The sequence below is a fragment of the Pseudorca crassidens genome, chromosome 16, assembly GCF_039906515.1.
Source record: "Pseudorca crassidens isolate mPseCra1 chromosome 16, mPseCra1.hap1, whole genome shotgun sequence".
Taxonomy (NCBI): domain Eukaryota; kingdom Metazoa; phylum Chordata; class Mammalia; order Artiodactyla; family Delphinidae; genus Pseudorca; species Pseudorca crassidens.
In genome coordinates this window covers 46,294,990-46,310,391 of record NC_090311.1, presented here as the reverse complement: position 1 = coordinate 46,310,391, position 15,402 = coordinate 46,294,990, and the positions used below count along the sequence as shown (strand labels likewise).

At 51.6% G+C, this 15,402-nt stretch overlaps 1 protein-coding gene across 7 annotated transcripts in view; it reads left to right on the top strand.

Moving 5' to 3' along the window:
* C16H10orf71 (chromosome 16 C10orf71 homolog) overlaps window positions 1-11,350 on the top strand; it is a 61,295-nt gene extending 49,945 nt beyond the window's left edge. For all 7 annotated transcript variants that reach the window (XM_067710243.1, XM_067710240.1, XM_067710239.1 and 4 more), the window contains 2 exons: window positions 2,500-2,602; window positions 6,822-11,350. In XM_067710243.1, the coding sequence (XP_067566344.1) occupies window positions 6,952-11,253 (4,302 nt within the window). In that variant the 5' untranslated portion in view covers window positions 2,500-2,602; window positions 6,822-6,951 and the 3' untranslated portion in view covers window positions 11,254-11,350. The remainder of the gene's footprint in view (window positions 1-2,499; window positions 2,603-6,821) is intronic.
* Window positions 11,351-15,402: the final 4,052 nt, after the last annotated feature.

Here is a 15,402-nt window from a genome sequence, read left to right as displayed (position 1 = left end):
ACTCCAGGCAGAGAGAAAAATATGTGCAAAAGCCCTGAGGCAGAAGGTAGCACGGCATATTGAAGAAGCTGGTAAAAGTCCAGGGTAGCTGGAAAGCCAAGCATGAGGGGAAAAATAGTCCAAGATGAGGATGAAAAGGGAGGCTTTGTTAAGAGAGATTGATTGTCATTCTTTCAAACTGGAAAGCCATTGAGGGATTCTAAGCAAGAGGTTGACATGAACAGATTTGGTTTTTAAAAGCTGCTTCTGGGTATAGTGCAGAGAATGACTATGGGCTCCTGCGGTAGCCCGAGGTAGACATGACAGCAGCTGGGGCCACGCAGTGGCCGTGGAGATTAAGATCAATGTGCAGGGGGCGGCAAGAGACCTTTCAAAGATGAGACTCGTGGGACGTGGACATGGATCAGTTTAGGGGAGGCATGGAGGAGGGAGAGGCAGCGGTCACAGGTGACTCAGATTTCTGGGATCCTCAGAGGAAGAACTGGCTTGTGGAAAGGTCACGGATTCCATTTTAAATGTGTGGTTTTGTGGAGCTGTCCGGGGGCAGATGGAAACAGAGGCTGGAGCCCAGACAAGCTGCCTGGCCTGGACATGCCGTCAGTGTGTGTCTGCTCCTGGCGACGCTGGGTGTGGGTAAAATCGCCCAGCGAGACTAACAAGGGAGAAGAGAAGAAGCCCCAGGGCCTGGCGCAGAGGAAATCCAACCATCCAGGAGAGGAAGATAAGAGATGAACCGTTAGGCCGGGCAGGGAGATGGAAAGTGTGTGAGTCCCACAAATGAAGGTGGGAGAGCTTCCCAGGAAGATAGTGGCCAACGGTCTTGATTGAAGCTTAGAAGTTAAGTCAGATGAGAAACAACTTTACCCGTTGGGCGATCCACTGGGGGAGGGGAAACTAAAGGCAGACTAAATGAGTCAAGGAAATAATGGGCGTGAGGAGTCAGGAAGCATTTAAGAGAGCAAACTGATTCTAAAGGCCATAGACATCAATAGGATCTTACCGTGCCATGAATAAATATTCATTCTCATTTCTATATATTCATCAGGGCAGATGCCAAGACCTTCTTTATAGCACGATTCAACGATATGCCATTCTCCCTCACTCATGTTACCTGAGGGGAACTGCACCCTTTCACCTGAAAAGTGCTCTTATGAGCCAGACTTTTCAGCAATTCGGGTTGGCTTCCGTCAAACAGCCCAAAGCAGGGAGCAGGGTGGTTTGTGCTGGCCTCTGGAGAACGTGTTTCAGCAGCAATGACAGTGAGTCCGTGACCCCCAGCACAGAGTGATGGGCTCCCTAAATGTCCACGAAATAAATGCACCATGTCCTTCTGCATCTCTGTCTCATCCACGTGTGACATGAAGTGATTTCATCCTCATCCCTAAATTGTACCCTGGTGGTGCTGCAATGGGCTTTCTAGTTAGTGACACAAATCTGAATTTCCCAGATCGTCTTAAAACCCAAGACCAGGGGTCCTTCTCAGTAGAACTTCTCCATCTTTCTTGCTCCTTCTTTTCTGTGCCTGTCTGCCCTCCATTAAAATTCTGGATGAAGACACCCAATTCAGAGCATTGCCACGAACGTTTATTCGGCTTCTGTGTTGGTGTGTTCAGTAAACAAGGGCAAATAAGACTCCCTTCCTGGACTCGTGGAATTTTCTTTCTAATTGAGGAGAGAATGCAGCAATCATCAATTCCTGAGACACATGGGTTATAATATGTGGCAATACGGCATGAGCTATGGAAAAGGTGAACCCAGCGTGTGGTGGGGACACAAAGGACAGCCTCGAGGGCCAGGGACGGGGCTAACCGGATAGTGAGCAACACAAAGTTGCACTCCACAAATCTGAGTTATTATGATTGTTAATATTACTAATAAACCACCATGGACTGGATTAATATCCAGGAGTTACAACATGAGGACAGTCTTCTGGAAACCCCAATGGTCTGCATTTATAATTTGCAGAGTGGATTTATTTTAATTACTTCACACTTCATTCTGAGCACTCTTAAAATTCTCTTGGGCAGCTTTTTGGTTCTTTTAGCTGTCAAAATAGATGCTCAAACCTCCTGCCAACAGTAAATTGAACAGTACTGCCTGCCGAGTGGATTCAAGTTCAGCCCACTCTAGTTCTCTTTGCTGCAAAACCTGCATTATTAATTCACGTGGGAAAAGGGCCTTTGGTCCAATTTGACTAGCAAAAAATGATTCACAGCTGGGCCATTCATATTAGAAATCCCAAAGACTTAAAACAGGTTCCTAAAGATTTCTTGGACCAGAGACAAATTAATGAATATTGGAAGGGATATAAATCTATCTTGGTTTCCCCCAAAATGCCTGCGTTTGGGATTTTGTTGAGTTCAAGTATGAGAGCCAAAAAGAAGAAAATTTGAAAGCCAATTGTATTACTGACATTTAAAGATAGCTTTTGTACTGAACTCATGCTTGGCCTTTTGGTCCTTAGGGTTCTAATGAAATTATTTTTCTTCTTCTTTCTAGATGGGCAGCAATGACAGCGAATGTAATCATGACAAGAAGTTTTAAAACTACAGATCCTAAAACCCAGGAAAGCAGGCACCCACTACCCCCACTCCTGTAACAGGTATGTATCAACTCAAGAGTCGGCCCCTGGAAAAACCTTCGGTTTGGGCTACTCTGCTGAAGCTTCCATTGGGTATCAGGAGACTAGGGGATGGGAGTGGGGGAATGAAGCCAACTTTATATCGTCCCATCTGAACCCAGGTAAATCAAGTCAGAATGGAAGAAATTATCTGAATGAAGTTAGCAAGAGGGAGGTCTCTCTTCTTCCTGAGGCAGAAGCAATGTGGCTATCTTCTGAATACTCCAAACATCAGTGACCATCTTTTGTTACTGTTTGGAAGTATGACACGAGCCCAAGATCAGGTTGGGTTTTTTGGTCACATGCAACAGAAACAAAAACTGGACAAGTGAAGCAGGAAAGGATACGTATTACGAGGAAAGGGGAACCCTCGTGGACTCAAGGTGAGGGCTGAAGCTCCAGGCTGGGAAAGGACAAACAGGGTGCCTGCTGCTGCTGGAAAGCAGACTCTCTCCTTGCGTCACTCCAGGAGAAACAGTCCAGTGGGCTGGCCTGGGTCTCACGTCTGCACTTGGCCCTGAGAGGTCTCTGCAGGCTCCTTGACTTTCAGCCCCACTGAGACTGAACGCCAAGGGGAGAGGAAATTCCCCAAAAGGTACCAAGTGTTCTTACTTGAAGGAAGGGATGGAAGCAGAGTGTTTAAAAACTAACAAGTATCTGCTAATAGTAGGTGGTATTTAATTGACTGGGGGTGTTTACTTAACTCTAAGATTCTAATTATTTCTCTAAGGACGCTATTTCCATCTTAACGTGGAAGTAGAGAAACCCCAGTGTTACTGAGTTCAGTCATTGCCGAGGTCAAAACCCCAGCATTCGGGACAGCAGGGAGTCAGAAGACTCCCTGACTGTATCGGTAAGACCTCAAGAACAGAAAACTTGACTTAAAATGTCCAGAGTCACAGAGGGCCCCCAATTCAGCCCAATAACACAGATTCCAGACGGGGGATGATTCTGGTCCAGGCTCACAGCCCAGCGGGGCCACAAGGACTCAGGAATGTTCCTCTGTCCACCAGGCCATCCTCAGCAAATTGGCCTTGAGTCATCATCGTTTGTCCCTCAGAGTTGCAAAGTGGATGCCTCAGTGTTATGAGTTGAATTGTATCCCACCCAAGTTCATATATTGAAGTCCTAACCCCTCATGACCTCAGAATGTGATTTATTTGGAAACAGAGTCATTGCAGATTTAAGTAGTTAAGATTAAGTCATTAGAGTGAGTTCTAACCCAATAGGGCTGGTGTCCTGATACACAGAGGAAAGGCAACATGAAGATACACGGGAAGAAGGCAGCCACCTGCAAGCCAAGGAGGGAGGCCTGGAATAGACCCGTCCCTCACGGGTCTGCCTCTGTCCTCAGAAAGAACCAACCCTGCCCACACTTTGATCTGGGAACCCCAGCCTCCAGAACTGTAAGATAACGAATTTCTGTAGTTTAAGCCATCAGTCTGTGGTACTTTGTTACAACAGCACTAGCAAACAAACACAGTTTCAGGCTCCACGATCTGTACTGAAGTGAGAAAAAGGGCACCAAGAGAACGGAGACAATGGGGACCATTCCCTTGATCAGAAAGGCAAGAGTTTCCCCAGTCGTCGGAATGCTTGCACCCCTGTGGCCAGAACTAGCTGTGTGGGAGTCTAAGACCATGAGCATTCAGCTTCTGCAGTTTTTTGAGAGGAAGTAGAAGAGAGAGAAGGGGGTGGGGACAGGGGCGAGGCTGGCCAGGAGCAGGGGCAGGGCGGATGCTCTCCCCTTTCAGGCGCCTTCTAAAAGGCACCTACTGTGCTTTCTGGGGGCAAGTGGCCCGATTCTCAAGGCAGGGCTGAGGAGTGTGTAAATACAGGCTTTCCCAGGGCCGCCAGTGGTGCCTCATCAGCTCATCCAGTCTACTAGAACTTGGGGTCCTTTGCTTGCTCTGGCAGCCCCAACTCAGCCCTTTCATTCATAAAAATGAGTCAGCCTCCCAATGAATCAGCATCAGAAACCCACCGGAGTGCTGTGGTCAAGAGACAGGAAACAGAAAATCCCAAGGAAGGCTGGCCTCCGGGACCAAAACACAGCAGTGCTAGCACATCAGGCCCTGTGGGACACCTGGTGGGTGACCCTCTATGAGGAGCCAGGATATGATCAGGACCCCTGCCGTGCAGGCCCTACCACCCTGGTGGCACGTGTTCATCTTCCACCCCTTACAGCCTTGTTCAGGCCCCTAAGCTTACTGCTCAGGCCAGCCAGGCAAGGAGGGGAGCGTACGGGCTTGCCAGTTTCCTCTGCTGATGTGCCTGAATGGGGCCACTGTGTGACAGTGTTGCATCAGTCAGCTGCTAGAATGTTCACTGTGCCAAACGCCCCCAACTTGAGCCCACTCTAGGGTCTATACTTGTTCTTTTATCTAACTTTTCATGTACTCATGTGTTCATCCCCTGCCCTGGCCAGGCCTGTTCTAGGCATTGGAGGCGTGTACCCAATGGTAGTAATCAGGGTCCCAGCAGGAAGTAACATCCTTAGACAGAATCCAGAAGGCAATGCAATGAACCACCTCATACCTATTAGGATGGCTACTATCAAAACAAAAAGAGCAGAAATTGGAATTCTGTGCATGGTTGGCAGGTGTGTAAAATGGAACAGACAATGAGGAAAACACTGTGGCAACGCCTCAAAAAATTAAAAATAGAACTACCATATGATCCAGCAATTCCATCTCTGGGTATGTGCCCAAAGGAATTGAAAGCAGGGTCTTGAACAAATATTTGGACACCCATGTTCATAGCAGCATTATTCACAACAGCCAAAGGGTAGAAGCAGCCTAAGTGTCCACTGACAGATGAATGAATAAACAAAATATGGTGTATACATACAATGCAATACTGTTCAGCCCTAAAAAGGAGGGAAATTCTGACACATGTCGCAGCATGGATGATCCTTGAGGACATTGTGCTAAGAGAATAAACCAGTCACGAAAAGACAAACATTGATTCCCCTCATATGAGGTACCTAGAATAGTCAAATTCATAGAGGCAGAAAGTAGAATGGTGATTTCTAGGGGCTTGGGGAGGAGAGAATGGGGAGTTGTTGTTTAATGGATACAGAGTTCAGTTTTGCAAGATGAATGCACTTAATACTACTGAACTGTACACGTAAAATGGTTAAGATAGTAAATTTTATGTCATGTGTATTTCACCACAATTTTTTAAAAAAAGAAGAAAAGAACGCAATGAAGGGACTATCACAGAGGTGTAGGCAGAATTAGGGAGACCCCAGGATGTGAAGTCACTGAGGAAGTGACAGTCACTCTTCCGGCAGCCCCAGGGGGCAAGGGCAGCAGTGTTGCAGGGCCCAGTGAGTCAGAGCCCAGGGGAGGGGCTGTAGTTAGAGAGGACTGTAGTGTTGCCAGGACCCCACTCCACAGTCAGAAGCAGGAAGTAGGGGGACAGAAATGCCAGGACGGCTGGATCCCCCTTGATCCAAGCTCCCACCAGCACCTCCCACTGGCCACACCCAAGGGCAAGTCAGAGAGTGAAGGATCCCTGGTGAGGCAGGCTCTGGGGGACTGTGCCCTCTTGGGGTGGCTCTGGGACAAGGGCAGTCAGCAAGCAGACAGCCTAGTGGCTCCTGAGCTCCGGGTTCTTACAGCCTAAGGAGGGGATAAGCAACAAAGAAATACATTTAGTTTTAGATTGTGCTCAGTACCCCAAAGAAAATAAACCAGGCCCTGTGAGAGAGAGTGAGGAGGGAACACCCTGTGGAATGCCAGGGAAGTTCACTATGTAAAAATGACACGTCTGGACCTTAGGCACTGTATTAGTCAGGGTTCTCCAGAGGAACGGAACCAATAGGATGTATGTACATATACACAGAGGAAGAAAGAGATTTGTTGTAAGGAACCGGCTCATGTAACAGTGGGACTGGCAAGTCTAATATCTTCAGGGCAGGCCAGCAGGCTGGACACCCAAGGGGGAGTTGAAGTTGCAGCTCCAGTACAAAGACTGGAGGTAGAATTGCCTCTTGCTCGGGGGATCTCAGGCTTGTGGACGAGGCCCACCCACGCTGTGGAGAGTAACCCGCTTTACTGACATTTGACCAAAAACTGGGCACAATGGCCCAGCCAGGTTGACACGTAAGATCGACCATCCAGACCGGCATGTCATGCTTATACGGAGCCGCTAAGTTGAATATCATATTCACACCCTGCACTTTTTCCTTTTGCAGAGAAAAAAAATTCCCACTTTGTAATTGCATCTGGTCATCGGGAAGCTCCAGTTTTGTGGGGAGAGGGCTGCATCCAACCCTTCCTAAATCATCACCCAGAGGTGCCCACTGACTGACAGGGACGCAGAGGATGCAGGGGAGTAAGAAGTGCACGGACGGCTTCAGCGACTCCTCGAGCATTGGCAGCGTGCTGGACGATGCAGACAGGGAGGTGAGCAGCCTCACAGACCGGGCGTTCCGGAGCCTGTGCATCTCAGAGGACGCGTCCTTCCATGACTCTGACCTGGCCCTGTCCCCGGATATCACTCGCCAAGTGTTCGGGAATTTTCACCAGAGAACGGTGAGCCATACCCATCGGAAAAGCGGCATTTGGAGCCAGTTACCATCCCAAGGCACGGAGCATGCCGGCTGGGCGGCCACGTTCCAACAGCTGCCCAAGTACGTTCAAGGGGAGGAGAAGTATCCCAAGAGTAGCCCCCCACTGACACCAGCCCAGAGGAGACTGGAAGTGCCCGTTTCCGGCCTGAGGAGCAGCAACAAGCCTGTTTCCAAAGTGTCGTCACTGATTAAATCTTTCGACAGGACTGAAAGCCAACGTTGTGACAGCAGACCTCCTACCAGCAAGCCTCCAGCTCTCAAAAACCCCCCCAAATTTGCTCCTCTTCCAGAAAGCGGTGTCAACTTCTGCTTCGATTCTGCCGTTTTGACCGTCAGGAGGGTGCCTGCTGAAGTCTCCAGCACCCATAAGACTAGCCACCAGCCTGGCAGGAAGCACGGACAGCAGGAGTCCCCCAAGAATCCTGAAATGGCCTGTCACGGCCCCAACAGCTTCCTCCCAACGCCCGAAAACGCAGCCAACTCATTTGAGTCAAAGTTCCCCTCTCCGGCCCACAGGGCAGCCACCAGCGAGACTGGAAGGGGCCAGGAGTGGGCTCGCAAAGGGACCTTTCTTCACAGTGAAAACAGTGCTTTTGAGTCATGGAACGCCCACCAACCCAGGCTGCCTGAGAGGAAGGATGCTGCTGACACTGTCACAGAAAGCAAGGCTCCCAAGCGTTACGAGGACACGCCCTTGTTAAGAGAGCCCCCGGCCTCTGAGCACAAAGCCTCGCCCTGCCACCTCCGGGCCGGCTGCGGTCAGGAAGAGAACAGGCTGGCCGCAGGGACTCACTCCACATCTGGAACCTGGGGATCTAGGGATCTGGGAGCCCAGGGATTTGCTACGGAGGGAAAAGCTTCCAGCTCACAGCCTGAGCCTCCATTGAAACCGACCCATGCCCCCTGGAGGAAACCAAAGTCTGGGAAGGGAGGTAAAGAAAGTCTGCAAGATGCTTCAGAAGAGAAGCAGCAGACCAGCTGGAGAGGCCCAGCCTTGTACACAAAGCACAATCCCCAGGGGCAGTTTCCAGAAAAGGATGCCCTCGACACGCCTGTGGACCCCCACGAGCATTACGACCCTCCTTTCAACATCAGTAAGCTCCTGACCCCTGTCATACCCAACAAGCACGTGCTGGAGTCCTCCAACAGCCAGCCAGCAGAGGTAACCCCATCACCCACAGGACAGCTAAACGGATACCAAGAGAAGGAGCCCGGTGAATGTCAGTCCTGGGACAGTTACAAATCCAAAGCCCCCAGCCTGCTGTTCAACCTCAAAGATGTGCGGAAGTGTGTGAAGAGCACGTACAGTCCCTCACCCCTCTTGAAAGGCCCTGATGAGAAAACCAGAGGCAAGCAAGAATCCCTGAGCAACGGCGGCCTCCTTCCCAACGGGCTCGAGGAAGGCCCTCCAGATGAGCTTTCTAAGGAGACACCAGCTGATGCCCCTCCTGTGTCACTCATCAGTACGCAGAAGGACCCCAAAGCTGACCCCGGTGCAGCCTCTGCAGACAACTACCTAACTCTCACCTCGCCATCACCTAACGCCAAAGCGCCCTTCTGTGTCAATGGCGAGGCCGGCGACAGGAACAGCTATGAGAAGGACGATGCCAGTGGAGAATCGGAGATGGGGGCTGCCAGGCCCAGCTGGCGTCCAGACTCCAGGGAACACTGCCCCAGGAAACATCTGTCTCTGAAGCTTTGCAGTGGAGAACCTGAGGCAGGGAAGGCTGCGGAGACCCCAAAGACCTCCGGCCTAGAGAATGGATTCTTGAGATCTGTCTCTCAAGATACAGAACCCGAGAGAGAGGCAAGGCTTCAGAATCCAAACTTCAACCAGAAATTCTCCCCAGGGCCCCTTTCTCCCGAGGAGGAAGATGTGTTTTACAGTGACAGCCAGTCTGATTTTATGCCAGGCCTCAAAAGTAAGAGCAAATTCAGCACCAGCTCTTCAGATCAGTCCTTTGCCTCGTTCGAGGACCAGCAGAAGACGTGGTTTGCCGAGAGCCAGCAGGAAGAAAGGAGGAATGACGTGAGTGTAGGCGACAGTCAGAAGGATGAGAAGGAGAAAGTGATGGAGGAAGATGAACTACAACACCGCACCTTGAGTAATGGGCACGCATGTATGGAGGAGCACAGCAAGTGGGAATCCTTGCAAGGAGAAGAGGAAAGTTTGCCAGAAGGTAGCCCTGGGAAGGCGTCGAGGGAGGAAGCTAATTTCAGAGGCACTGGCATTGGGGGAAGTAAGGATACAGCTCTTTCACATGCCAAAGACCTAACCCCTTCACCATGTTCCACTTCAAACAAGCACATACTCTTTGCAATTAAAGACAACACCCTCAGGGCCACCCCCGTGATAAAACCCATCATGCTGCCCCTCCTGAGATCCATGTCCTCAGATTCCCTGCTGGGCACTGGCCACAAAGAGGAGGAACTGCCGAGGCCAGGCTGGGGCAGGGATGCTGGTCTTTGTGCCCCCGACAGCCGGGAAATGCCCAGCACTCTGCCACCCACCAGCGTGCAAGGCACACACTTGAAGGGGGCGGCCTGTGAGGCTATGGAGGACCGCGGGTGGGGTCCCAGTGCAGCCAGGACAGAGACGTCCCAGGCAGCCCCAAAGGGGTATGTCCCATTTCCTCCACTCACGGGAGAGGGCCAAGGGTTGAAGCCAGCCCGAGAGGCCGTACATAAAGTCGTGGCCAGCAATGGCAAGAGCAGTTCCATAGACCAGGGGAAGCTGGATGCTCCAACGTGCATCCCCACGATTGCTTTGCCAGAAGGCGACCTGGAAGACCAGCCACCCCTACAGAAGCTTGGAACCCGCTGGGAAGAGCAGGCACAGGGCTTCCAAAGTCACTTTTTGTCTACACCCAAAGCACAGCCCCCGGGGAGAAGACTGGTCCCTGGTGAGCTAGCAGCTTCCCCCAGCGCCAGCTCCCTGGAAGAGAACAGTGCATGCTCCCCTGCCACCAGCAGCATTTACGATGATGCTTACCAGGCCCCCAGTGAGCCCAGCCTGCTGCCAGGGGAGCCTCCCCGCAGCAGCCCCTGGGCCAGCTCCCGTCCTGGCAGGGTGGCGCAGAGGGAGGACCTGACGCATGCCCTCACGTGGGAGCCCGGCTCCGACCCCCAACTGGAGTCATCAGCAGAAGACCTCAGGACACTTTCTCCAAGAGGCTCCTTGTTGGACGTGACCACCAGCTCAGCTGGCCTCCTGGAGAAGCCAGAGCCTCCTTCTCAGCTGGAGAGGGCGGCTGGCAAGCCTCCAGCAGTACCACCCAAAACAGAGAAGGCCCTGCGGCGGGCCAAGAAGCTAGCAAGCAAGAGGAGAAAGACCGACCAGCCACAGGAAAAGCATGGCGAACGCCGGGAGGAAAAGCTGCACCCCGAGGACTCAGAGCGCAGGCCACCGTCCCCCGGAGAGAGGCCCCCAGCCAGGTTCCCCGTGGTCCGTTCCCTGCCCCCTCCCGTGCGCCGCCACTCAGTGTCTGCCTTCTCAGAGCCGATCCAGAGGCGGCCTGGGGGCTCCCAGTCCCTTACACCCCTGTCCCCTTACCCTGCCACCCAGAAGGTCCTCCAAGACCCCCAATCTGGAGAGTACTTTGTCTTCGATCTGCCGCTCCAGGTGAAAATCAAGACATTCTATGACCCAGAGACGGGCAAATACGTCAAGGTCTCTATCCCATCCTCTGAGGGGGGTTCCCCTGAGCCAAGCCCGCCAGATGCCCTTGCTGCTCCCTACGTGCTGTACCCGGGCTTCCGGCCCCTGCCTGTGACAGCCTTGATGCCCCTGCGTTGCTCCTCTCAGCTCTCTGCCCCCACCTTCCTAAGGCAGCGCCCTCACACCAACGAGGCAGCTGGCCCCAGGCCCCAGAGCGCCCAAGATGCTGGCCTGCAGCTGGCCTCTGAGCCTCCCAGTGACCCCACCCAGCACTCTGCAGGCCAGTGCCCCGAGGGGCGCCCCCAGAGCCCAGGGGAGGAGGTGGGAGATGCTCCAAGACTGCATATCATCTCCACTAACGACCTAGAGGACTTTGCCATGGAAGGCATTTCTTGAGAATCACAGCAGACTAACCCACCCCCCGATAAACCCAGAAGAGCTTACTTCTCCCTCCCCCAGAACAGTCACACACACACACACACACACACACACACACACACATCAACTCATACTCAGCCATCTGAGATCCCTAAAGTTTCAAAGGAAGTGGGGATCCTCAGAAAACCCGACCTGCAGGACTCCGCAGGGCTCCCCTCCCTGGGAGGGCGCTGCTCTGCTCTCGTAACAAGTCCCTTCTGAGCCTCCTCCTGGATCCAGGATCTGCTCCACTTCTTTTCTCCTCCCCTGCCTGCTCCCTGTTCTCCCCTGGCCCTGCCACCAGGGTGGGTCCAGCCTGATTCCCTAAGAAGCTGTCCCCGCCAGCATTCCACCCACTCCTCCTCAAGGGTCGGCTCGCACAGTGAGCAAACCCCAGGGCCCCCCAGAAGCACTGCGCCGCGCTGAGCCCTGCCCGGCCAGCGGACCGCCCAGTACACCCCCTCCTAGGTCAGGTGTGGCACACGGTGGCCACCCCGCCCTCGCTCAGACACAGCAGCCCTTTCCAGCTCACCTTAGGGGGTAAATGGCTGAGGGCTGAACCAAGGCAATCTTGCAGAAATGTTTATTTGAATAGAATGGGTTTTCTTTACTGAGGAAACTTTCCTCTGAAGGCTATTTTCTGATCACCTTGTAAAAAGTGAAACAAGTTTGCAGATGCGGTTCTGTCCGTGGACTCCTGTCTTTCTTCTGTGGGCAGTGGTGGGTCTGTGAGTAAAGTGTCATGCCTTCCAGGCCTCCCATCACGACTTGGCAGCCACCCAGGGTCTCCACTCTGAACAGAGTGGCCTCGACATCCACCGCGGTCCCAGAGTCCCTGCTTGATCCTTTAACACCTGTCCGAGCCTTCTCGGGCCAGGCTCTCCACCAGTGCTGGGGTGGCAGAGATGAGCAGGACCCACGTCCGCCATCGAGGATGACCTGAGACCTGAGTCAGGCCCTGACGGTCCCGATTTAATGACCCATGCTCAAAAGGAAATCATGTTTCCCCCAAGTCCCTCTGGGAGTTGGAAGGAAGTATCTGAATCAACTGAGGGGAACAGAGTGCAGTCACCACCTCTGCACCTCTGAGAGCAGTGAGGGTCTGTGAGCAATGCCCACTGTGGGCAACGTGCTGGGAAGGAAACAGACCGGCCTCGTGGGCCTCCACCCGGGGCTTCCGCTGAAGCCTCTTAATTCTTGTGCTGTGGGAAACACGGGCTAGAGTGCCTTCAGCCTTGTTTAGAAGGGGCAGCTGTCAAGGCAGCTGTCAGGACTGCACTGCTCACGTCCCAGGAGACCACACAAAATGTATCACCCTGGTCCTTTTGGCCAACATGCCATTCCCAGGCTGGGAAGGTGGGGAGGCACCCAGCTCATCACGTCCCAGACTCGTGCAAATACTGGGGTTTTGAAGATATTCTGGGTCGTAATTTGGATTCAGAATTTTACACCTGTTTGATTTTCCCAAAAGTGCAGCCACACCTTAATTTCATTCTGAAAATGTTACACAAGTCCCCCGGCCTTGGCATAGCTCGTCTACACCTGGTGAGTCAGCCGGATAGTTGGCCAAGAATTCAGGTAGGCCATTGTCTGGGAAGTCTGGTTCGCACGAGTCACTCACCAGGATGCAAGTGAGGCGAGTTGGGACCTTGGCTCTGCCACCAAATCACCGAGCATCCTCTCACCTGTTTTCATCTTACTCGAATAAGAAAGATAATATCTCATTTCAAAATTCTCAGGGCCCAGGAAAAGAATTAGCTAACAAAAGAAGAGTCCCCCGGTTAAAAACTAACCATAGTTACAGGAACCACAAGGAAAAATATACTTTACATAAGAGGAGCTTATGTTTGAGGACCAGTCATCTTCTGTCTTAGAAGCAATACGAGCAAGGATACTGAAGGAGCTAAAAGCATAAAGATAGATATTTGGAGATCAAGGTCAACTCCCCAGTCCTCTTTGCTCCTGTGAATGTAAAAGAGGAACAGGGCATCTGGCAGAATGCAGCACCCACTCACAAATATAGAATAAGGACTCCTTTGACACCTGGCTCTCGAGCAAGTCAGCTAGAGGGAAGGCTTCCATCACTTACAGCAAAGTACCTAAATTCCTAAAAAGCAGATAATGTCTCCAGGGGACAAAAGTCACTGAAGACCAACTCATTTGCAAATGAGTTTCTTTCAGTTTCTTTCTGTTTGGGGTTGGGAGGAGTCATTTATGCCTCCTTCCTTCCTCCTCCCCCCCGCCACCCGGCCCTCTCCCTCCTACCCTCTTTTTTTCTCTTCTTTCCTCCCTCCCTTCACGAACATTTTCAGAGTCCCTGTGCTGTGCCAGGTGCTACACTGGGCACCAAAGATACCATGATAATAAGATCTGATCTCTGTGCCCAGGGAATTAAAATCTAACAAAGAAAGATAATTACAGTCCCACATGGTGAGGGATGTAATAGGGTGGCCTGAAGAGCATCTGACTCATATCCTGGAGGGAAAAAGGGCTTTCCTGCAGGAATGACACCTGAGCTGAGCCAGGAAACACAAAGTTGTGCATCAGCTTGTGAAGAAACCATTTCCCCCCTTTAATCTGTCTATCAAACAAAAGTGACATGTACTAAATACTAACAGATCTGTCTTGCCATATCAAAGTGTATTGGTTTAGCTAATTGTTCTTTAGCATTTCTAATCAGCACGAGCATAGAACCAGTGTAGCCTGGCAGGATAGACCTTTGCTGATATGTCCTTCAACTTCTGAATTGAAATTTCACTCATCTGAGTTGCCCAGAAAAACCACTGTTTCTATCATTGTGTTTAGTAGGATAGTGGTAAGAATTGTGAACATATTGTTTGTGGAAACTGTAGGTAAAGACCACGCCTACATCTTCTGTTTACTATGAGTTACGGCCCTTTACTATGAGTTATGGCCCTTCCAAGTGTCTCCTGGGGAGGGGACATAAACGCAGAGCACCTCGAGGGAATGATCAAAGGTCCTGGGGCTGCTCAACGGAAAATGACCAAGAGCTTACACTGTCCATCACACAGGCTGTGCCAGCCCCTGACTGGGGAGATTTGAGCCTGGTCTCAGACCTCACTACAAACCTATGAGAGGTACCCTCATTAGCTTCATGTTACTGTAAATAAGCAAAGGTACTGAGACGTGGAGTAACTTCCCATAGTCAACAGTCACCGAGTGAGGGGCCCACACAGGAACTCAGGTCTCTCTCACTTCCAGGCAGGCACTTGAGCCCCCAGTCATGCATCTCTAAGTGTGGTCCGTAAACCAGCAACCTCCACATCACCAGGGAACTTGTTAGAAATCCAGAATCTCCATCTGCATTTTCAAAAGATTCCCCAGTGATTTGTTTGCACATTAAACTTTGAGAAGTGCTAGCAGCTCCTGCTTGGCCTGGAAAGGAGAAGATTTAGGGGAAACAAATCGATATCTTCATGTCTCTCAACATCACCGTGGGAGGGAAGAGAAACTTACACGTCTGGGTGGGAGAGTTGCAGAGACGCTGATTCACACTGACTATGAGAAAGGCATCTCTAATGACCACAGCTGTCTCCACGTGGCACAAGTGGCTTGGGGAGAGCTAAGCTCCCTGTCATTGGAGATGTTCAGTAGAAGCCAATGACCCCTCTCCCAAGACAGGGATGGATGCCGATGTCAAAGGGGGCCTAATGCCAGCTTTTGAGACCCCAGGCTCCATGTGGGGCTCCAGCATGCCGATGTCATGAATCCAAAGTCTACACAGGGGATGGCCACGTGAGTGAATCATACAAGGGAAATGACTGAACATAAAAGGGGAACTCTGGGCAAAACCCAAATTCTATGTATGTGAAAAGCATGTGGGCCCAGAGAACAAACACCCTGACACTGGACACAGTCACCTTGTGTGGTCCCTCCACATCATTGCCATAAGTGGAGCCCCTATCTCTACTCTTCCTTGCACTGGTAGCCTGTCGTGTACCTGTGTTAGGTATATACCTGAGGGCCCTCCATCCAGCCAGGTGACCCACTGTATGGGGCAGTGTGATTTCAAGAGGCCTCCCCATCTGTCCTGATCCACACACGTTGACCACCCTTCCCCTGCCAAGTTTGCTGACTTCCCAGAGGGTGGATACCTTCTGATGGAAA